The 24,822-nt window shown below is 42.1% G+C and overlaps 2 protein-coding genes across 2 annotated transcripts in view; both read right to left on the bottom strand.

Annotated features, from left to right (window-relative positions):
- Positions 1 to 2,050, bottom strand: part of Magi2 (membrane associated guanylate kinase, WW and PDZ domain containing 2) — a 1,234,376-nt gene extending 1,232,326 nt beyond the window's left edge. The window contains exon 1 of the mRNA XM_090332908.1: positions 1,463 to 2,050. Within this exon, the coding sequence (XP_090189034.1) occupies positions 1,463 to 1,763 (301 nt within the window). The 5' untranslated portion in view covers positions 1,764 to 2,050. The remainder of the gene's footprint in view (positions 1 to 1,462) is intronic.
- A 5,840-nt stretch (positions 2,051 to 7,890) lies between these two features.
- On the bottom strand, positions 7,891 to 9,299 carry Actl9 (actin like 9). Its single transcript, XM_090332907.1, has one exon. It carries the CDS (start codon positions 9,182 to 9,184, stop codon positions 7,949 to 7,951), a length of 1,236 nt encoding a protein of 411 aa, XP_090189033.1. The 5' UTR covers positions 9,185 to 9,299; the 3' UTR covers positions 7,891 to 7,948.
- Positions 9,300 to 24,822: the final 15,523 nt, after the last annotated feature.

Here is a 24,822-nt window from a genome sequence, read left to right as displayed (position 1 = left end):
CAGACCATCACTCTTGATACTCAGCCATGCCATGAATCGGTGATTCAAAATGCAGTTAATACACTTAATTCCATCTTCAAGACAGGACAGATACAGGCAGCAAAACCCTCTGCCTGGAGGCAAGAACCCTTATGTCAAGCAGGGAACACTCTAGGAGCTAGAAAAGGGTGTGCAACTGTACGTGGGAAAGACAGATCCACGACTTCATTCTTGCTAAAGCTGTTCTGCTTTGAGATGTTTCTCTCTCACCCTCTCCTCCAACAAGCCGAAGCAGTAGCTTCCTGGGAGAGTTCTGCGAGAATCTCCGGTCTTCCTGAGTCCACTCCACTGGCTTCCACTGAGACTCCTCCAAGCTCAGGATGCTGCTGCAGTCGCCTGAGCCCTACCTGACCAGCTGCCAGTTCCTCGCAGCCCCTCCAGACCCTCCCCAAGCCAGTGGAGAGCCCCACCGCCGAGGACTCCCCATCCAGGAGCACGCCCCCCCCCCAGTGAAATGTATTTCAGGAACCCATTTCTTCTCTCTCTCTCTAGATTCCCCAGGACTAAAGAACTCCCCCCAAACACACAGTCTTCTTCCGGAGCCTCCTCCCGCCCGACTGGCTAGGGGTGAGCGCCGGGTTAGTCAGTCTGCACGTGACGCACGGTGCCCACATGACAGGGCGGGTGGTTGTGGGGTGGGGACGAGGGGTGGGGGGAGAGAGAGAGGGACCGGAGAAGGAGCCTGGGAAAAAGTTACGGAAGACCCATCAAGACGCCCAAAGCTATGCGTGTCTTCCTTTCCTGACCATCCAGTCGCTTAGGGATCCTTAGAAGAGCCGTCTGGGGACCAAGGCGTTTTCCATCCAGGTCCAGAAACACCAGCCTCGGTTCTCCTGCCCCCCCTCCCACCCTTCCAGACACACACACACACACACACACGCACTCTGCGCCTCCCAGTCCCGCTAAGGATGCCCTTGCACCCTCAAGCCGCACCTTCCTTCCTTCCTTCCTTCCTTCCTTCCTTCCTTCCTTCCTTCCTTCCTTCCTTCCTTCCTTCCTTCCTTTCCTTCCTTCCTTCCTTCCTTCCTTCCTTCCTTCCTTCCTTCCTTCCTTCCTTCCTCTCCCCCCTTCCTTCCTTCCTCCCCCCCCCCCCCGCCCCAGCTCTCAGTCCACAGCTGGCCAGACACCACTGACGCACATTGAATTCGCCCCCGAGCGCGCAGGAGGTCAGGCCAGGCCGAGCACCTTCCAAAGGGGAGGGTCTAACTACGCCAACAAAGTTGCTGGCTCCCCAACGAGCGGGCCCTCCCCTCCTCTCAGCCCCCGTCCGCGGGAGCCCCAGGGAAGCTCCCCTCAACCCCACCCCCAAGATCGCGCCCCCCACACCCCTTCGACACTCTCTCGTGCCCACCCTCCCTGCGCCCTGCGCCCCCCCCAGCGGTGCCACCGGCTGGCAAAGCCCTGAGCCGGGCGCTGTGCTCACCTTGCTTCACACACTTGAGCCGGAGGGGGTCCTTGCAGTGTTTGATGACGGCCAGCACGTCCCTGATGGTGAGCCCCGCCACGGGGGTCTCGTTCACCTCCAGCAGCAGCTCCTCCGACACCAACTTGCTGCCGCTCTCATAGGCCACCTTGCCCGGCTTCACCTCCCCCAGGTAGGGGAACTGTCCATTCTCGGCGCCCCCCTTCAGTTCAAAGCCCAGCTGGCCCTCCGGGTTCCTGCCAATGACACTCTCGTGGACTTTGCTAGTCCAGTGGCTTTTCTTTTTCAAGCTTTTGGACATGGCAGTAGGAGGGGTGAGGGGGTTGAGTCGCCTCAGTTCCTGAGGTGCCTTTGGGGAGGGGGGCCCGGCCGTGAGAGGACAGGACGAGGGTGGGAAGGGGCGGAGAGGGGTGAGGGGAGGAGAGCAGACTTTGCCTTCCTCCCCGTGGGTTCCGCGCCGGCCCTCCTCGGGATGGAGCGTGGACGAGGAAAGGGTGGGGAGGGAAGGGTGAGCGGGACGGGCGGCCGCGCAGAGGTAGAGGGAGCGCTTGGGTGAGGTTGTGCTGTCCCTGGAATGACACTCGAGGCTGTGGCCCCCGCGGCGGCGGAGGGAGCGCTGTCGTCGGTGGCGGCGCGAGCGGGAGAGGCGAGCGGCGCGGGGGCCGGGTGTCGGGGGCGGGGAGGGAGGGCAGGGGCGCCGGGGGCCACTCCTGCGCCGTGCGCCGGGGAGCGCGCGCCGGCCTGGCGGCTCAGCCCAGATCCATGGCAGCTGCAGAGGCAGCCGGCTGGGCGTGTGCGCGCGCGCGCGCGGGTGTGTGCGCGAGGGTGAGTGTGTGCGAGTGTGTGAGTGTGTGTGCGTGCGTGTACTAGTTGTACTGTACTGGCAGGAGGAGGGGGGCGGGAAGGGGGAGAACCAGGAGGGGAGGAGGAGGGGCGCGCTGGGTGGAGAGCCAGGGAGGGCTTCGCCGCCGTCTCCCCCCTCCGCAGCTTGACCCGGTAGTGAAGAGTGAGAGAGAGAGAGGAGAGCGAGAGGGAGGGAAAGGCAGGCCGGGTCCGCCTGGCAGCCGGCAGGAGGAGGCGGGAGCCGCGGAGGAGGAGAGCCGAGGCCCGGCGCGGGGAGGCCGGCAGCAAAGGCCGCGAGTCCAGTGCGGACCTTCCTCCAGCCTCGATGTGGCCCAGCGGTGTCCCGGGCTGCGGCGTGCGCAGGACGCCCCGACTTCCTCCTCCCCAACCCCCTCACCCCCGAGCCCCGGGACCGGGACCAGCCGGCCAGACGAGCGCCGGGGCCACCGATCCAGGCGCAGCCCGCCTGGAAGCTGCCGTGAGAAAGCTGGTGGTGTGGGGCGCCTGGCAGGGTGAAGGCAGGGGTTCGCGGTGCGGAGGGGAGGGGTCTGGGGCGGCGGCGTGCCAGTTGTGCGTGGTGGAGGCTCCGCAGCCTCACATCCACGCTTCACAGTTATGTATTCCTTGCAAAGTTCTCAGAAGTCCTTCCCCACGCCCCTCCCTGGGAGAAAGGGAAGTTGGGAGCCTGATGGCCCGGATAGCTGGAGAAGGTGAAGCGGGGTCCAAGAAACTTAGCAGGGCTGAGGTTGTCCCGAGGGACGGGCGATTCTAGGGAAGTAGGGCGAGAAAGGGAAAAGCCACCTCAAGGATGATAGTGCGAGGAGGTGATGACCTTCTCGTCTCTCTCCCTCTGTGTGTGTGTGTGTGTGTGTGTGTGTGTGTGTGTGTGTGTGTGTGTGTGTGTGTGTGTGTGTCTCGGGACGAAACCTTAAGATGATTGGGCCCAACAACCCCACTACACAAGAAGGAAAATAAATAAGGAAATCTCGAGTCTGTCTGGAGCTCACTTCGGTGGCCCCCATTTACCTCTTTGCTTACATCTGTAGCCAAGTGGAAGGTGTGGGCAGGGCTGGATGGATTTTTGTTTTGCCTCTTCACTCAGAAGTTGCGTGGATATGATTAACATTTTAAGTTCTTGTTACTAGTAAGTGAATTTCATGTACTTTCAAAAAAAATCATGTACTTTAACTTTCAAAAAAATCCACTCACCCACTCATCTCTTTAAATCAGAGCGTGAAAAACATTGAGTAGTTCGGATTCTTGCTGTCTGATGGAAAGTGGGAGGCGAACCCGGCACAGTTAAACATACTCAGACGACCCAGAGGGAAAGAAGGAGCTTGAATCCAGGCTGAGAAATTGAGGATAGACTTCCTGAGCCTGAGTTTCCTTCCAGGTTAAGCAGGGTTGAGCTGAGAGGGCTCTGATGGGGAGTAAATCAGGTAAAGGCTGCAGCTGGCACAGACAAGTAGGTGTTTAACGGCAAATTTCCTTCCTCTTTTCTTTGGAGGGAGCAGATCACATGAGGTGAGAACTGGAGATCTTAAGGAAGGAGGATTTGTGTAATTTTCTCGGTTTTTGCACTTGGGGAAACAAGATGTCCAGGATGTTGGCTGTGACTGGGGATGGTTATCAAGCGGGCTGGGGGCGTTTTAAGGGTTTGGAACTACATCTACATGCAGTATGTAGTGCCATCACTTTCTAAACATAAGGAAACCTAAGTATGGGGATGGTACTTACCCTGGTTACAAATCTGCTCAGTCAGTACTGAACCTGACAGCCGTTGAGATCCAAAGGCTTGTGTCCAGACCTTCTCTCAATCACTTTCTCCTCATATACTTACCTGGTATCCTTCCATCATTCAGGACAGGGTGAACAAAGCCAAGAATACCCAGCTCAGCAGACATTTTATGCTCAGAAATTTTATCCAGAAACCAGATGGATCCCATATCAGTTAGTTTAGGATATTTCAGCTCCAAATTTGCTGTTCTCACTCTGCATGATATTAAAACTGGAATCTGCAAACATTTCTTTGTTGTCAATTAGCACAGTATTAGGCTGTGCTAGTAAAAGGTGCTAGAACAATTCTGCCATAAAATTTTTAAAAAAATAATTGGGGCAGGGATGAAGTAGGGGGAAATCCTCTTGGTTCCAGTGCATTTGTTTGCATCTATTACATGTGGTTAGCAAATGGCTTTCTGGCAAGTGATATGGGAGAAACCAGTTTGACACACCTTCCTACTAAACTTGTCCAGGTCCCCAATGTATGGCATTCCAGTGCATCTCCTCAGCCTGTCTATAAGTGGTTTCCTACCAAGTTTTGCTGGTAACACAGATGGTTATTCTTATCAGCTAAGTATGTATCACTTCAACGTTTCTCTTTTCTTTTTTAGGTCCAAGACTGGGAGTCGAACTTAGTACCTGCAAGTTGCACTTATTGGCTTGTGCTCTACCAACTAAGCCTTGCTTCCAACCCCTTCAACATATTCTTGGATAGTAAAGGGGCTAGGGAATTTGGAAACTGAGATACTATCTTTAGCTGTGTAACCTTGGCCAAGTCACTTAACCTCTTTGTTCATTCACCTGGTGAAGAAATGGTAACACAGATAAGTTTGTAGAATGATGCTTAAAGGTAAGGTGCTATCATAAGTAAAGGTATTATCAGAAATGGAACTGAGAATAGGCAAGAAGGTTTTTATTTTCTATAAGAAAAATCATACCTATTCTCTGCCATCAAATCTGGAAGAACATTTCCTATCCGAATTATCACCACTAAATGGACATAAGGTTGGTTGGTTGGTTGGTTGGTTGGCTTGCCTCTACTACCTCTCACGATGAATATAAAATAGTTGAGAGTCTCAAATTTATGTAAGTTCATCAATGTATGACATATTTGACTATATCACACCTCCTTTGTGATTGTACAAATATTACTTTTATAAACATTTGGTTACTGCCAATTCTGGTAACCCTCACATTTGCTTTATGATGTCTTCATCTTTATCATTTTTGGATTTGTGTCTGTGACAAGGAAGAATTAGTTCATCACTTAGCAATCTATGTGCAGAACCTGACAATGCTGCATGCTGTTCCTTCCTACAAAAAAGAAAAAATAGTTTGAAAGCCAAGGAAAGAAAGGTAGGAGCACATCCAATTCTTTGAAGAGTTGTATGAGGTTCTTTTGAGTAACACAGTCAACCTTCACCCTGATGATAGGATCTCTTCGACTAAACTTGCGTGTGTGTGTGTGTGTGTGTGTGTGTGTGTGTGTATTTGTATTTGTGGTTCTTAGGACTTGAACTTGGCCTGGAGACTGCCCCTGAGCTCTCCAGCTCAAAGCTCTCCCCCTACTCCTCGGCCTGGACATTGTCCCTAAGCTCTTCAGCTCAAGGCCACTGCTATTGAGCCAAGCCCCACTTCCTGTTTTCTAGAGGTTAATTGGAGATGAGTCTCACATTCATCCATTTGTGCTCAGGTTGGATTTGAACCTTGATCCTCAGATCTTAGCCTTCTGAGTAGCTAGAATTACAAGCATGAGTTACCTCGCCTGGTTCCAAACCTCTTATTCTTAATTCATTGCTTCATTTAAAATTCCTAATGCTAAATATATTACTGGGGATGGGAGTTTGGCCAGTAGTAGAATGCTTGCATGCACGATGACCCAGCTTTAATTCTTGGTACCATATACAAAGAAAAATTTGGAAATGGTGCTGTGGCTCAAGTGGTAGAGCACTAGCTTTGAGAAAGCCCAAGGACAGCACTTAGGCCCTGAGTTCAAACCCCAGGACTATCAAAAAAATAATGCTGCAAGTGGAATTGTGGCTCAAGTAGTAGAGAGCCTTGAGTGAAAAAGTTCAGGAATAGACTCCAGTCCTTAAGCACAAGCTCCAAACACAAACACCAATCCATGTGTTAAGAAAACTGGAGAGTAATGTCAGATAACAACATGGTAAAGTCAGATAACCACACATCGCCAAAGTATGGTGTGTGACATGTAAAAATCTCATGGATATAAACACTTGTCTCATGTTTTAGCTGGGAATGGTTAATATTTATTGTGGTGTTCAGTCAAGAGCTGTCTTTGTGCATTAGACTCCACTAGATGGTTAGATTAGTTTTCCAATTGCTTCTGAAGCAATTTTGCACAAATTTAGTAGTCTAAGACAACTCTATTTATTGCCTAAAATTCTGATGATGTCCAAGCTATATCTCCTCAGGCTACAGAGAAGGTGTTGGAGGATCTATCTGCATTCCTCTAGGAGGCTGCAAGGAAGAATCCTATTTCCTGCATTTCCTACTCCTAGAGACTGTTCAGGTTCATTTTTCTTCTTTAAAGCAAGCAACTCCAGACAAGCCCTTCCCATACCCCATCTCTCTGACACTGACTCTTCTTCAGGATTCATACATTAGGCCCACCTCGATAATCCAGGATCCTCTCTTTAGTTGAAATTCAGCTGATCAACAGTTAGTTCCATCTGCCACTTTGTTTCCCTTTGCTATACAATATCACACATTTCCAAGTGGCAAGGATGTGGATTGCTTTCAGAGAGGGCCATTACTCTACTACAGTGATACAGAACATAATGTCTCCGTCTTATTTCATAGATTAAATTGCTAATAGCGCTATCTCACATGATGGGATTTTATCTCCTATTTTTTTTTACAACCCCCAACCTCTGTCGTATTCCCAGAAAAAGAGAACTGAAAGTTCTTTTTCCTGTATTTGACAAAGCCCATTTACTTTACATTGCCTCCACTCTTCTCTGTCCATGTTTCTTCATATACCTCTAAGATTAGAATCTAGGCCAATAAAACTAATGTAGGTTTTCCAAGATAAGGGACAGCTTTGTCCAAAAAGCACTGTCTTCATAAACTTAGGGAATTATCACCCCTTTATAAAACAACTTTTAATAAAGAGACTTCAAAAAGAACTGAAAGGTGATCATTTTTACAGCATTTACTCTAGACCACTTTGAATGTAAGTAAAGGCAGAGTGTAAAACTGCCATATTTGATGACATTAGATTAAGGCAGTGAGTTATAATGCCTTCAACTATTGTCACATTATGTTTAGAGCCTGAAAGAAACTAACCCAAGAGTCAGGCCTGTCTTCTCTTCCCCTTTGAACCCTTTGCTCAAGTCAACTTGAGATACTTAAAGTTGCCCTCACTCACTGGGTCATCTTGAGGCTCAATGTTTATGTGAGGTACAATCAATCCTTTGTCTGTCTGGTTTATACTTGGACTACTTTCTTTCGGAAGCCTATTCTAACTTTTCCCTTTTATCCAAACACTACATCATAGGTAGGTAGGTAGATAGGTAAATATGTATAGATAGGTGTGTGTGTGTGTGTGTGTCCATGCACATTGTGTGGAAATGCAACCTCTCAGATGCTTCCTCATTTGCACATCTGTCTTCCACAGCTAGAATGGATGGGAATTTTAAGGTCCTGTGTATTATTGGTCATTCCATTCCTAACCCCTCGCTCAGGAGTGGGCACAATGTGCTATAGAGTCGTAAATCTGGTATACAGTGCACATGGCTTCTCACATTTCCTCATATGACATGACCACTACCGCACCTGGAATCTTCTTTGACTAGGCTTTACTACCCCACACTCTTCCAAACCCTGTCACCCTGTCCCTGCTCAGTAGCATTTGCGGTACACAATGTGGGGACCCTGTTCCTCATACTGCTCACGCAGGATCCAGCAGGACTGGAAAGAGCGCAGCGAGGCCAGGATGGAGCCTCCGATCCACACTGAGAAGTTCCTGTTGGGCTGAGCTAGCACCACCACCTGCTGCTCCGGGGGCATGGCCTGCAGCAGCTCTGCCCGGAAACGATTCTCAAACCCAGCAAAGAGTGAAGAGCCTCCGCACAAGAGCACATGGCGGGCAATGTCTTCTCGCAGATCCTGAGGCACCTTGAGGAGGCTCTGTCTGGCCATGCAGGGGAGACCCACAGGCGACAGCCCTGGGATCTCCGGAGGGTGGAATAGCAGCTCTGGGCACTGGAACAGCTCCTTGCCCAGGGTGACAGTCCTCCCATCCGGAAGCTTCAGGGATTTCTTGCAGTCCTGGTCTGATTCCCTCTGCTTCTTGAAATCCGAGGCCACGTAGCAGTACTGGTGCTTGATGTTTTCCACGGTGTCCAGGTCCTGCTGCCTCAGATGGAAACCAGAACCCAGAAGCATCTCTGCCAGGAAGGCAGTCAGGTGGTTGCCAGCCAGATCCAGGCGCTCGATGGCATTAGGCAGGTTGTAGCCCTGAAAGACGGGCACGGTGTAACTGACCCCATGACCAGTGTCCACCACGAGCCCACTGATTTTCCCGTGGGCATAGACGGACAGCACTGACTGGGATGCCACATACATGCGGGGTGATTGCAACGACTCGAAGGCCACTTCTACCAGCTTCTCGCGATTGGTGGCAGGGCTGAAGGGTGGATCGGAGAACAGCAGCGGGTGGTCCTTTGGGGACACTTGGAGGTCATGCTCCAGGACATGGCGCCAGATGAGCTCGGCTGCCTCCCAGTCCACCACAATGCCGCTGCGAATGGGCTGCACTAACCTCAGCTCCGGGTTCAAGCGGGCTACCTCGCCAATGAAAGTTTCCAGCTCTGTCTGCCCGGTGGTGGACTGTTTCTTGGGTTGACAGCCCATGATGGTAGCCACGGTGTAGGTGGGCTTGGGATGACCAGCGAAGCCCACCTTACAGGTACTGCTGCCCGTGTCAATGACCACAGCTCCATTGTTCGCTGGCAGGTGGTTGATCCCTATGCAGGAGGAAGTCTTGTTATCCAGGCTGGAGCTAGGGATGGGATCAGGTCTAGGATGCTCTGAAGAGGGCTGGGCCTCCAGGGCCCTGGGACCTTTGTCCTCCATGTCTGTGAGTCGTAGCCTGGGAGGGGCTACTTGGGGTGGAAAGGTACAGGAAGAAGAGGCCTAGCCAGCTTTCCTGTGGGCAGAGCGGACAGGGTCATGCAGGCGTCTGTTAGGTCATCCAGATTCCCTGGGCTTCCCTGAGGACCTCACAATGCGGGAGAAGGGCAGGAGAAAGGAGAAGGGGCTTCAGCGTTCTTAACGACTGAGGAGGACTTCCCGCCAGGTAGCCACATTGAAGAAAAGGCTGGGGACTCCCTCTTCAAAGCTGAGAACCCCTTTCTAGCACATCACACAAGAATCCCAAGTGCGTGTGATCAGATCAAGACTTGGGGATCCTTCTCCGAGTTCTTGGCAATGTGTCATAATATTATGAATCGAAAGGACATTTATCCGGCTTGGCTTTCTGACTTCCCAAAGAAGTGGAAGGCCAGCATAGCATTAAAGCAAGGAAGAGGTATTGTATTGTATTGTATTCTATTGCCCTAAGGGTTTCTGTTTTCCTCATCTGTTTTACTCTTGACTGATTTGCTCTCCATTTTCCCTTCCGGTCAAGGAGAAAGTTACTCATTCACAGCTCTGCTTCATACCTTCATCTCTTGGGATCCTTCTCTGGTTTCCACTCTATAGTTCACTATATGCTGGAGACCTACCTTCCTTACAAAAATGCTATGTTCTCCCCGTGTAGCAGGGAACCCCACTGATATGATATTTTGAGCAATGGATAGCCATAGATAAGTGTTGTAGTTTTAATCTAATATGTGAAAAACACTAGATTAGATTACAGCTCTAAAGCTGAAAACAACATAAAACAGGTTAGGAGACTGGCTTCAAAAGTAAGAAGACTTTTGGTGATCTTTAAATGAGCTATTAAATAAAGTTAAACATTGTTTTCATTTTGTGTGGGGTGCCTTGGGGGATAAAATTACTAGGAATATTGTTATTGAATGCTTTATTCTGGAAAAGTCAATGAAGTTTAATGACATTGTTGTGTCTTGATATGTTCTCCTGTCAGAGGAGTTTAATAAACATTTAATTTAATTAATTTATTCATTTTGGGTTTGGGTGATCTAATATAGGCTTTTCAAAATATTCATTCACTCTGACAAGTTGAGTGATTTATTGAGGAATTTTTGGACTGTTTACAACTTAGCTATATTCAGGGAAAGACACCAAGATCAAGTGGCCATCCCGATGTGTTCTTCCTGAGTTCTCTTTCCGTGGCTTAGAGAGATGCTCATCTTCTCCCTGAACCCTCACATATGTCAAGGTCCTAACTGGTTCAGAGACCACCCTACTGCTCCTGTTTAACTTTTTCTTTGTTTTCGTTTCCACATTACTATTATTTTATGTATGTATGTATTTATTTTTTGTGGTTCATAGGGATTGAACTCTGGGCCTGGGTACTGTCCCTGAGCTCTTCAGGTCAAGACTACTGCCCTAGCCCTTCTGGTTTTCTAGTGGTTAATTGGAGATAAGAATCTCATGGTCTTCAGTGCCTAGGGATGGCTTTTGAACCACAATCCTCAGATCTCAGTCTCCTGACTAGCTAGGATTACAGGCATGAGCCACTGCACCTGGCTCCCCATTATTTTGCTAGCATCAATTAGTAAGATAAGGTGTTTTTAATTTGGCATGTCTTCATGTATAACATACCTCATAGTGAATAATTTCTGTAGTATTAAATAAGTATCCATCTATATCCATAGTAATACTGTACAATAGCAAAATTCAGAAGATTACACACTAATAAAGCTTGAGCTTGAGGCTAAGAAACAGAGCCCCCAATAACTTGGGACAGCTTTGAGACTTGGCTGATTTTGAGAGGTGTTGCTGGTGCTGAGAGTTGTGAAGGACTTGATTAACTACATAATTTACCTAAGGCTATTCCTAGTATTCAAGTTGCTTTTCCATCTGTTAACATTCTTCACATTAAAAATAAAAGAATAGCTATATTGTAGACGTGCTCAGTACAATGAAGTTTTTCAGGTATTTCTACCACACTATCTGAAACTAAATATCCTCACCTATCCTTAAACAGGAGCAATTTTTAAGTCAGTAGGTGTCATTTAAAAATGAACATGGATTTTAGATTCTACTCTGTCATCAATACAAATTTGCACTACATTAAAATAGCACTTTCCTCCTTAAATTGGCCTGAGCAGTGATGTGGAGGATTTGCTATAGCTGTTGGGTGTTTTCCAGTATTGTTGGCCAAACTGAAGACCAGTAATGGGAAATACAAGCCCAAGTTCTGGAGTCTAAGCTTCAGGGTATGCGTGAGGTTGCTTTGGGGCCTTAACTTACTGGCTTTGCCTACCAGAGTGGAAAATGAAAGAAGAGGAAAACACTGAACTCTGGCTGATAATATCCTTTACTGGGCAAGAGGAGAAAAAATGTGAAGAAAGATTGTATTATGATATGAAGCTCCAAAACTGAAAAATCCAGGTCCCCTGACATTTAGAGGCATAGGCTTTTTGAAATACATAGTCAATACTGAATATTTTATCTAACATCTGGTCAAATTACATGTATAGTACTAAGACTTTCTACTTTAAAACCTTAGATATTTAGGTAATTCTACAATTTCATATATATAAACTTAATTTTGTGAAAGGGCCAGAACTACTTTATTTTGAGAATCAGTGTCCACTGATTATAAAGTCATGTTTTCTTAGGAAGAATTATATGGTCTAACTTTTCTGTAACTTCTGCATTTATTCTTAGACAGTATTTTGAATTATTTATCCATTTTTCTACATAAGATATGGGATCAGGGAGAGAAAAGTATAGAAGTAAAATGTGATCACTAAAATCCATGAAAGTATTATGCCATGTTTATTGCTAGAAAGTTCGGGATGATGTGACATTGGTTTTTGTAAAACACCTCATTGAATGAAGTTCATGGCCCATACATTGTAGAGAATAGAGAAAGAACCAGAGTAGCTAATGATTTAAATCATTCCTCCATTCTAAATATGCAGTTCACAAACTGTAAAGACACCTATTCAGCTCACACAAACATAAATGTAGTTCTACTTCTGTGACTTTAATAATATTTTATCTAATTATAGTTGGGTTTTTTTCCTTTGGTTAGTCATGGGGCTTAACTCTGGTCATGGGCATTGTCTCAGAGCTCTTCAGGCTCAAGGCTACCTCTCTATCCCTTGAGACACAGCACCACTTCCAGTTTTCTGGGTGATTAATTGGAAATAAGTGTCTAATGGCTGTTATTGCCCAGGCTGGCTTTGAACCTTGATCCTCAGATCTCAGCCTCCTGAGCAGCTGGATTACAGGCGTGAGCCACTGCATCCAGCAATTTAGTTGGTAACATTTGTGTATGTGTGCTGGACTTGGGGCTTGAACTATGGGCCAAAGCACTGTCTCTGAGCTGTGTCATGGCTAGATCTACTGCTTGAGCCAAAGTTCCACTTCCACCTTTTAGGTACTTAATTTGATATAAAAGTCTCAGGGAGCCAGGTACAGTGGCTCATACCGGTAATCCTAGCTTCTTAGGAAGCTGAGATCTGAGGATCAAGGTTCAAAGCCAGCCTGTGCACAAAAGGACCTGAAACTCTTATCTCCAGTTAACCTCTAGAAAATGGGAAATGGGGCTTGGTTCTAGGGTAGGGTGGTAGCCTTGAGCTGAAGAGCTCAGGGACAGTGCCCAGGCCCAGTTCAAGCCCCATGACACCTCCCCCCCAAAAAAAAATAGAAAAGAAAAATCTCATGGACTTTTCCTGCATGGGTTGGCTTCAGTGATCCACAGATCTCACCTGCTGATATTTAACCAGGATTAAGTATGTGAGCCACCAGTGCCCAGCTAATGGTACTGTAATAAGAATTCTTGATGCTTTTGTATTTAAATTTGATATATGCATAAAATACAAATGGGCTAATGTTTGTTTGAACTCAAAATGTGTTCCTTATCTAATCTTATGCAGTTATATTGTGGTTAGAATGACAGTATCTGATTTTATCTTTTGTATTTTTTTTTTCACTTTCTTGGTGCTTGCCTAGTTTTTATCATCAATTCACATTCCATTAAATTCAGAACAACATCCTCATACACTTTGTCTTTAACTCATTTCTTTGTAGATTGTTTTTAACAGTGTAAAATGCAGATGCTTTAATTTCATGCCATTGAGTTGTTTCATGTACTTTTTTCTCTCTTAAAAATTCAGCAGGGTAGCCCAATTTCTGTCATTTTTTTCTTTGTGTATTATTTTTCTAATTCTGGGGTTTGAACTCAGGGCCTGAGCACTGTCCTTAGACTTTCTCAAGACTAGAGCTCTACCCCTTGAGCCACAGCACCACTTTCTGGCTTTTTCTATGTATGTTGTACCAAGTAATCAAACATGGGTCTTTGTGCATGCTAGGCAAACTCCAGGCCCTCTTTGTGCATTCTTATATGTCAAAAGCATCCTGTAATTTTATATGTACTTCTTTTCTCAGAAAAGTCCATCAAATGCTATTTGCTTTTCTGTTTCTAGTAGCACTTTTTGTCATATTGTTATTCCCTCCCTTTTTCATATAGACATTGTAATTTATCGTTCTTTTCTTTGTAAATCTCAATATTGCCATTGAGTCCCATCTCAGGTTTTAAAATGAAGCTTAATGTTATACTTTGATATGTCCACTGCCTCCATGATAATTTTGCTTAATTTTTTATTTCGTTATTTTAAAAATGTTACTAATTCAAATTCAAAGGAAGTATTAAAAAACAGTAATATTGTTTTGGGCTTAATTTTTAATATTTAAAAGATGAAGTCAAAGGAAAGTTATACGAATAAAGTGGAATGTATTTTTCTTTGTAAAAGCATATCTAGAAATTTAAATAAAAATTCACCATGTCTCTTAAGTAAACTGAGAAGCACAGTGTTGATCAACATGTTCAGGTCATGGGAATATAATTTTATGCTAATTTTATTAATTATTATTCTGTCTATTTTAACATTTTGTGTGTTATACTATTAGCATATGACTAGTCAGCTATCTTATTCTGTCCTTTTTTCACTAGTACTGTAAATATATTGTGCACATTAATACATGGTTATATACACATGTGTATGTAAATGCATGTGTATATTACATATGACTTTGTGTAATTTCCATACTCATTTACTTGGGTTGGAGATTCTTTGAAGTGCAACTTAAAGCTCTTTAGGAAATATTTAGTCCTCTGAATTCTGAATTTCTGAATTCTTACAACAAGGTACATAAACCTTTTCATCCGATTTCTTCCTGATTCCTATCAGACCTATTTCAGCTTTACTTCTGGGGTGTGGCTTCCTTGAGAGCACAGAATATGAAAGAGCACACTTACTACAGTAGAAATGAGAAATAGGACACACAACTATCAATAAAAACAAGAGGAAAACTGTATTTATATGTACAAAATTGGTGGATACTAGTGAAGCCCAAAGTTTTAAAGTTGTTTTTAAAGATTAAAAAGAGGAAGACAACTGTCCTTGGGGGAGGTGGAAAAATGTTGAGACAATTGTCCTTCAGTTTTACCTGTCATAAAAAATCTTTATAAAAGTTAAAAAAATGGTTGACTTCTTTAACAGAAAGATTCAAAAAGATGAATTCCACAAATTGTAAAGCTAAGAAATCAGTAGAAAAAAGCAATAGTATGAAGCTGACACAAGATTTTAAAAAGCAGTCAAATTTACCTGTGCCCATATCAACAGTAAACAAAGATCGGGCTTCTACTGTCGAATCTGCTTAACAACAAGCAGTGCTCTAGTTTATAAGTGCTCAAAAAACATTCTCTACATGTGGCTTGACCAGAATAAATATAATAGGCTTCCTACATGCCTCTGGTATGTTCTTCTATTTTTTTTTTCTTGTCAGCTACGGAGCTCAAACTTGTTGCAGGGTTGTTGTCCCTGAGATCTTTTGCTCAAAGATAGAACTTTACTACTTTCAGCTGCAGAGCTCAAAGCTTTACCACTATGAACTCACGGTACTTCTGGTTTGCTGGTGGTTAACTGGAGATATGAGTCTCATGGACATTCCTGCCCAGGCTGGCTTTGAACTGTGCTTCTCAGTTCTCAACCTCCTGACTAGCAAGGATTACAGACACAAGCCACCACCTCGTGTGTTCTCTCCTACCCTTCCATTCTTGCCTCATATTCACTATATAGAATGACCCCATTATTCCACTTTAAAAACATCGAAGTATTTTTGTCTGGATAAATCATTCATCCTAATGTTCTCATGTATTCATATACATTTTGCAGACCACAAAACCAAACAACATTACATTTTTATTTGCATGCCTCCAAAATATTTAAAGGATATTAGTTTACAAGTAAATATTTCTTCTGCTCCCATGTTAGTGAAACACTAATGAGAAAGTATAAGTTTTTCAAGATCTAATGGAGATTTATTTCTTAGTTCATTTCTCTGGAGACAAATGTATGTCTTTCTCCAGGGTAGAATGATTTACATAGGAGGTATGCTTTAAATGAGTAGAGACACTTTTTGCACTCTCTACAAAATGCTTCACTATTTTTTGGTCATATATCTTGATAATCCTTCACAAGAGATTTGTCCCTTTGAGATAATAAGACGCAAATACCTCTGAAAACATCCCTCTGCTTTAGTCCCGTTCACTTGGCTACTAGTGAACAAAATATGTTTATCAGAGGATAAAAGAAATGTTGCCAACTGACAATACCCTGGAGTCTTCAGTATAGCAAACGTTGCTTAGCAATTTCCACGATTTTCTCAGTCTAATTGGCAAGAATGAAGAGATTAAAAACCAAGCGGATGTGAGTTTGTTATATAAAGTTGTAAAACTCTGGTTTATTGTGTGCTTTTTCTGTGTTTCCATAGATTTACAGACAAAGGAAATCGAAAGCTGGTACATGTGGCAGGCCATCATGGCTTTAGCTGGATGACTAGGGGCAGTCTCTCCTAGGAGACACTGAGGGAGCCAAGTCTCCAATGATATTCAGTAACTGACTTTGCAAGAATTTTGGAAAAATACACTTTTTTGGTAGAACAGGAAGGAAATACATGTATCCTGCAGTAGGAACTTAGCTTTTGAGAGTAGATGCTTTTCATTTTCATTTATGCATTAAATTCTAGTATTCTCTGATGGCAACCTGGATACACATAATGTGATCTGAATTTAGGATAAAATAAATCCCTTAGAGGCAATCTCCAGCTACTCTCTGTGTGTGCCACATACTATGCTGCCATGGGAGGCTTTAATCGATGCAAAGAGAGATGGTTACTCATGGATACAGGGTGAAAGCCTGGTATTGCCCCATGTCAAATGTCATGACAAATGTATTTCCTCAGGACAAAGACAATACTACTTAGTCTGGTCTATTGCATAAATATATGGTTCAGTAAACTGCACTGTGTATATATATAGGGAATAGTACTGGTAGCATTGTAGTTATTAAACAAAAAATTGCTAAATAAATGAATGTATGTCATATTTTTATTATTATTTAGCTAATGGAACATTCATATTTAAAACAATCCGTCATATTTGTTTTATATAAAACCAACTATTCCTGGAATACTTACTGTTTCACTGAAAACAATGGAATGTTAAGTATGATTATTCATATTGGGTACAGATTATTTTCATGAAAATAGTATGCAAAGATTAATTTGTGACATAAGATTTTCAAATCAGCGTATGTATTTATAATTCACGATAGGTTCATGATAGATTTAAACCTGCATATAAATATATTGGCATTGAGCATTATTATTTTATAAAATCATCAAGTTTTATGTGGCTTTCTGCTTTTAAGGAAGACTGGTGGAGCTGTATGTGAGGCATTCCTTGCATTTACTGGAACTAAAGTTCTTACCTTCTAGCCTGGCTTTTCTAATTCCCAAGAGCCTGGCAGAAATAGAATAACTGGATGTGAACTTGAGAGGAGGAAAATGGGAAATACGACAGGAAGGTTGGAAGATAATGGAGTGATTAAATTTCAGGACTCTTTTTATTTTGGTTCATCAGTTTTTGGTGTCAAAGCAAAGGCAGACTTTTAGGGGTTCACTTAGAAGGTGTCTGTGGTTTATAATTCTACAAAGTTGTACAAATGAGGTGCCATAGTTATTGTCACTAGACAGAACCAAAATCTAGGAAAGAGAAGAAGAAAAGGTTAAACCTAATGTCTTCCTTACCTACTGGGTCTTGAATTCACAGTATTATACTTACTTAGCTCATATGTTGGGCTGTACCACTAGACTCACAACTCTAGTCTACCTTTTTGCTGTTTTTACTTTTGTTTGTTTCACTGACTTTTCGTTCCCCTTGAACGATGATCCTCAGGAATCTCAGACTCCTGGATCACTAGAATTATAGGCATGATTCTGGTGTATGCCAAACTCTTTAACATTTATTTCTTCCTTTCAAACACTGAAGCTCATTACTCAATTTTTAAAACTTTTGCCTTGTACTTACCTTTCATTACCTATCATACTTACCTAAACATTTTCTCATGGAGAAACTGAGGGAATGAGTGGAATTAGGAAAGAAGGGGAATGATGGAAGAGATGACATTGATCAAGAGCCATTGTACTCTTAACCATGTTGGATTGAAATAAAAAAATAACAAAAACATTATTAAAAAATAAGATGATATTAAAAATGACATAATTCAAAAAAAATAATCTTTGCCGGGCACTGGTAACTGATGCCTGTTTTCCTACCTATACAGGAGGCTGAGATCTTGATTCAAAGGCAGACTTCAGCAGGAAAGTCCTTATGATTCTTATCTTCAGTTAACCACTAAGAAGTTGAAAGTGGAACAGTTGTTCAAGTAGTAGAGAGCTAACAGAGAGAGAGAAAAAAATAATCTTTGTTTTCTTCCAGAAAAATATTAAGATCATGTGAACTTAATGGACATGTAATTTTCTGTTACTGTATTTCTGACACTCAAGCTGCTCAGCTGCCTTATTTTTCTCTTTGGTGCTCTCACTAATCTCTCTAGATTATTTTTCCCTCACATCCTTACACATCTGAGGGTTCTTTCAGTATCAGATGACAGGGGGACCAACTGTAACCTATCTCTCTTCCTCTCCTGCTCTTCAGTCTCTCTTTCATGTCCCCTTTTCATTTCCATCATAATGCTTCTCAGAAGGACCTTATACATTTTATTCCTTTTACTTCATGCCGTCCATCTTCTCCCACTTGTCTGCAAGTTCTCTTATAGCAGAGACTCCCCTGCTTGGCTTTATGCTGCTTCTAATACCTAGAACAGGCCAATCATACACAGGAGCTGAAGACATATTCCCTGAATGATGGTGTGGGTGAACTGAACTTGCTTCAGTTTCTAGAAGAGAATAAATGCACCTGGGAAGAGCAATAGAGCCCAAACTAGACTGCAATCACACAGTATATATTGCAGCATAAGGTGATGAAAATCTAATGAAACGCATCTTCACAATCTTCAGATCTCTCACTTGTTAAAGGAATGGGGCAAGTTGTTAATTCATGAAATAGCACTATGTTCTTTATCTGGTTTTTGTGGAGCTAGTTTTTGAAAAGCTACTATTCAACAATTTTCTGGAATGGCGCGCGCGCGTGTGTGTGTGTGTGTGTGTGTGTGTGTGTGTGTGCGTGGGTGTGTGCAGTGTGTGTAGTGTGTGTGTGTGGAGGGGGGGAAGTTAGAGGCTTGAACTCGGCCTGGGCACCGAGCTCAAGCTTGCCACCCTACCCTTTGAGCTAAGCCCCACTTCCAATTTTCTAGAGTTTATTTAGAAAAAGAAGTCTCAGGTCCTGTAATGCCAGGGCTGGCTTTGAAACTTGATCCTCAGATCTCAGCCTCTTGAGTAGCTAGGATTACAGGTGTGAGTCACCACACCCGGCTTGGGATGGCTTTTTTTTTTTTTAACATTTTGAATTTTATTCCAAAAGGAGGCCTTGAGAATTAAACAAGCTTCAAACCTCACAAAACCCTGATATGTTCCTGATTTTTTTAGGGGTATAAATATTAAGTAATAATAGTTTAAGGTAACTGGTGTCAATGCAGTTAACACATTGATGAAAACGAAAATGAAAATGGCAGACTTCATGGAATGTTACAAAAGATTCTAGTTTCGTCTCTAAACTTTCACATCTACATAGGTATTTCCATGTGATGTTCTCAGGTAATCAGGACCTTTGGCTTGTATGTTTCTATTAGTGGGTTATTTCTGCAGGCTCTCTTGGTGGACAGAGCTAGAAAATATGCATGGGAGATATGTCAAATTGCCGGGGCCTACCGGCAGCAAATTGGGGTTCCTGAAATAGGGGGCAGGGACTGGAAAAATTAGAAGAGAGACAAACACATCGGGTCCGGGAGGTCTGCAGCCCAGGCAAAAACTGCAGCGCCCCGTTTATTCTCCACTCAAAGTTTATATCCCTTCTTGAGACCAGGGCACTGCCAGGTGTTACATCCAGATGGTTAATCAGGGAACTGTTGGGGGTTACATTCATATGGTAAATCTCAGATCAATTGAACAGGAGAAGGCCAAAAAACAATAAGACAATCAAGCAATTATCTGATGCAAATCAAAGTACAGTTTGATTCCACTCTTGCTCCCGACATCAAATGTACTTACATGTGATAGTAAATCTAAATAACTCAAACGTGAGTCATTCACAAAATAACCCAGATCAGTACATTGACAATAAAACATCCACATTGTGCCTTGATTTCAAGGATTGGGTACTGTCCTTGAGGCTTTTATGCTTAAGGCTAATAGTCTACCACTTGAACCACAGGGCCACTTCCAGCTTTTTCTGAGTAATTTGTTGAAAATAAGAGTATCATAAACTTTACTGCCTAGGCTGGCTTCGAACCGCAATCCTTACATCTCAGCCTCCTGAGCAATTAGGATTAAAGATATGAGTTTACTAGTGCCTGGCTAAATTTTAAAGGGAAATATTTGTTTGAAAAACACTAGGCCTAGCAGGTAACAATACTGACTTAGTAGAAAGTAATCCTAAATATGTCTATAGACAGTACAGGGAACTAATAGTAAAAACTGTGATCTAGTAGACTCCATAAGTGTTATTTTGGATATATGTTGTTGAGAAATGTAAGATCAAGAGCAAAGTCTTGTTGAAATATTCTTTAGCATGTTTCCATGTAGGGACAATTAAGAGAATGTTGAAATAAATTGACATGTATATGTAGCTATCAGTAAAGAAGGCAGTGATGATGCATCTATATGATACTAGTCGTAGTGTTTTTCTTCTTGATGAGTGCAAAAGATAAGGATGGATGATATTAGTAAATCCATTTAGAAGTAACATGATTATTTCTTGGCTATTAGCATGGAAAAACTGTCAGAGAAATTAGAAAATCATAGAGGGCCTGGCTTTTCAAAACAACTTAAATCATGATTAAGAGTCCGCCAAAAATGGATCCAAAATTCATGAAGAAGATGGAGATTATGGTCATGTGGGTGAAAGTTGCCTCCACCAAAAGTTCCCCCTGAAAGGATTAAAAACCAGTAAAATTCTCATGCAGACTATGACTTGATAACTTGCTGATAGAAAAAACTACTGTTCAAGTATGTTGGCCGGAAGAATAGCCTGGGAAATCCTGAAGGAGACTGGAACATTTGCATGGGATTGAAGATTTATATCATCTTTGACCTCCACAAAACCTAAACAGCTACCATCCTGGTACAAAAGAACCAGGATTTTGAGACTGGCTGTTCTCTCAGCTCTCCATCCCCTACTGTCTTTCACCCTGGGGGGAGGGGTTAGGGAGCTATATAAATAGACAATTGAGGAATGAAACATAAGCTGGAAAATGGAGCCTCATCCAAGCCTGACTGTGGTACCACAGGCCTGACTTCTGCAGCATGACTTGTTTAGTATGTTCAGAAATTTTCATTTTGAATAAAATTTAGAGGACTCAATTTGTTCTAGGTGTATATACTTACGAGTTATAAAACTGAAAGCATTTATGTGACTAAAATGCCAGGAGGGAAGTCAGAAGGGAAAAACTGGGAGAGAATGTGGGAGAGGGTGGCACTGTTAAAAGGAAATGTATTCTTTACCTAACCCGCCTGTACATCATGTTTTTAATACAATTTAAATAATTAAAAGAAACAATACCAGGATCATTTTGTTTTAAGACAGATGATTATTATTTAACTAGAGGAGAAGATAATTTGACATAGCAGATTTCAAGCAACTCTATGAGAGGAAATAATGTGAACTCCTTTTGCTAATTCTTCTGTGGGATGTACATTAACATACCCATATATCATATCTAAAATTTACATGCATTTATATAGGAATATATATACATGATGAAGCATATTGTCTTTTGTAGTTCTCTTAAATTTTTAAAATTAATAGTTGGTTACTCTCTCTATGGCATTTCTGCATATTTTTCCTCCTAAATATATGAGTTCTAATCATATTGGTAAAGTTTTAAAATGTGAGATTCCAAGTTTCATTTCATAACTGCATAAAATCTTACTCAGCCCAGTCCCTGCGTGTTATGTGTTATCTTTGACACCCTACCATGCTATCTCATAATTGTTTATAAAACACAAATGGAAAAGATCATAAGTAGATTGAAAAGTGTATTTAATAAGGTGTGTAATATGAGATAGAATTAATTCTACTTCATTAATTCTAGTTGAATTCACAGGAGATTTGAAATTAGATGTAAATCCATAATATCAAATTACGTTAGATATGAATTAGTGTTCATTTTGTGCTCAGGAAAATGTACTGTCTTCATATTTGAGAACTACTTAGAACTTTAGTGCAAATAATTTCTCTATTACTTTCACACCAGGTAAATGTCATTGTGAGATTTGTATTACTTCATTATCAACATTTAGGATTTTCAGAAATGCAGAAAGCTTAAGATTTACTTTTTAGTGGCCAACAGAATACAATAAAGAAATACATTATTTTGCCGAGTATGGTGGCTCACACCTGTAATCCTAGCTATTCAGGAGGCTGAGATCTGAGGATCAAGGTTCAAAGCCCACCCAGGTGCTACAAAGCTAGGACTCTTATCTCCAATTAATCACTAGAAAATGGGAAGTGAGGCTGTGGCTCAGATTAGGGAGGTAACCTTTAGCAGAAGATCTCAGGGACAGTACCCAGGCCCAGAGATCAAGCCCCATATCCCCCTCAAAAAAAGAAAAAAATACATTATTTTAAATTCATGAACGGAAAAAAAATATGTGTTCCTTTGTATTTACCAATTTTATAGAGACCATGGGATTTCCCAGTCTTATTTTTTGTTTCTGCCAGTCCTGGGGCTTGAACTCAGGGCTTGAACACTATCCTAGGGCTTTCTCAAAATTACAGCTCTATGACCTGAGCCACAGCACCACTTCCAAAAAAATATTTTTTTGGTCATGATGCTTGAACCCTGGCCTGTGCACTGTCCCTGAGCTCTTCAACTCAAGGCTATGGCCCTACCCCTGGGCCTGGGTACTGTCCCAGAGCTCTTCATCTCAAGGCTACCATCTACCCTTGAGCTGCAGCCCCACTTCTCATTTTCTTGAGTAGGTAAGAATCTCTCAGCTTTGTATTGCCTGGGCTGGCTTTGAACCTTGATCCTCAGATCTCAGCATCCTGAGTAGCTAGGATTATAAGCGTGAGCCACCATGCCTGACACTTACAGCTTTTTCTATGTATGTGGTAACGAGGAATTGAATGCTGTGTTCAACTCTGTGCTAGGCAAGCACTCTACCATTAAGCTAAACTCCCATCCCCAATCCCAGTCATTTCTTTTCATTTAAATGTATAAATGTGTCTTTCCGAATGCAGATTTCCATAATAAATAGAACCTTGCTTATTCTATTAGCATGTTTTAGAAGTTTATTTTAAATTTTTCATTTTAAAGATTGTACTATTTGTGTAAATATATGGGGTTTGTGTGGTGAGTATACATGTGAGAGTATTTGTACATGGAGTTACATGTATACATACATGTAAATGAGAGTATGTGTACATGTGTTTGTATATATAAATTCTAATTCTATCCTATGGCAAAATATTTTATTAAGGAGATTTTTTTTTCTCTATAAAGTCAAGCATGTCCTTTTTTCTTAACTCTTAAACTTCTTTTTAACTATCAGTTACTCTAATTATTGAGAATAATCAATATCTAGACATCTTTAAGAAACCACTTCAAAGATTAGTAACTTGAGCCCTTATGTGGAATTTCTTTGCTCAAAATCACTATCAATGTAGAAGCTATTTAATCTCCAGAGGAAAATGATCCCTCTAAATATCACAGAAACTATCCTTGACATTCTCTCAACCAGTCTTTAAAATAAAGTAAGATGAAAACTTAATAAGTGAAAACAATACTTGAAAAATAGGAAAATATATCTCTAGCACTTAGCACTTACAGTAATGACACAGAAACATACTGTACGACCATTCAACATTTGGACTGAGAAACCATTGAAGGCCTTTTTTTCCCTTTGCCTCCCCTAGACAGTGTCTAAGATGAACACAGCTTGTATTTTGTACTCTTTATAGGATCACTGGAAACTTGTACAGAGAAGTAAGGATTGTGCCAAATAAAATATGAACACCCATCAAATTTCTGAAATATAATTTACTTTTAGTCATGGCTAGGGACATTGCCTTTTTAGATGTTATTATTCTCTATGTGCTTGTAATCATCAGATATACAAAAAATTTACATCTCAGGAAGATAGTGTTCTCTGTTCTCTCTTCAGAGTTTGGCAAAAAATCATTCATGGAAACTTAGTGCGAACTGTGGGGCAATGACAGTGCTTTTAAGCAATGCTTAGGGGCCATCTATTAGATTCCTAATTACAGCTTCAGGAGAAAACAAGCTTAGGAAAGAATCTGAATAATCCAGAAATAAATTCTCTTTCCGGAAGGCAGCAAACTAGTGAACAGATTAAGGTTTCTCTGCATTTCGGGTCAACCTTGTCAGAAGCCAGTAAGCATTTCTGTGTGTAATTTGCCTTCCACTTAAGAATACATGGAGACTTCTACCAAGAGCTAAGTAGGCAATAAGCGAAATGTATGGAAATGCGTAGCTCATTATATCAAGCTAATTAAGACTATTAGATAGGATCCGGCAATCTTTATCCATGGATAAACACATAAGACAAATTCCAAGCAAATACATAATAACTACCCTAGATATTTCTGTAAAACTAGTAACATTTAATAGAATGTCACTTGAACACTATGATCTCTAATTATGAAAATGAGTACTTTTTATTATTAAAAATAAATGATAATACTATAATATTTTATTTACCTTTCATCTTTTTATAATCAATTATATTTCCCTGCTGGCTGAAAAAAAAATCTTAGCATGATTTCTATCACCCCCACCATCAACTTTCTCAACATTGAGAACATCTAAAAGTTTAGTTGGATTTTTACACTAACATAAATACTTAAATTATAATTTATTTGAATATAGATAAATTCCACACTGATTTGTACATAATCTATTTCATATTTGTTTTACACTTCTGGAATAAATTATTCTCTTCAAAAGTTAAACACTAGCAGGGTATCAGCGGCTCATACCTATAGTCTTAGCTACTCAGGAAGCTGAGAACTGAGAATCATGGTTCAAAGTCAGCTCAGGCAGTAAAGTCTGAGAGACTCTTTCTTTTTTTTTTTGGCCAGTCCTGGG

This window comes from Megascapheus bottae, chromosome 5 (assembly GCF_031878675.1).
Source record: "Megascapheus bottae isolate mThoBot1 chromosome 5, mThoBot2.hap1, whole genome shotgun sequence".
In the NCBI taxonomy this organism is placed as follows: domain Eukaryota; kingdom Metazoa; phylum Chordata; class Mammalia; order Rodentia; family Geomyidae; genus Megascapheus; species Megascapheus bottae.
This window is presented reverse-complemented; position numbering and strand designations above follow the sequence as displayed.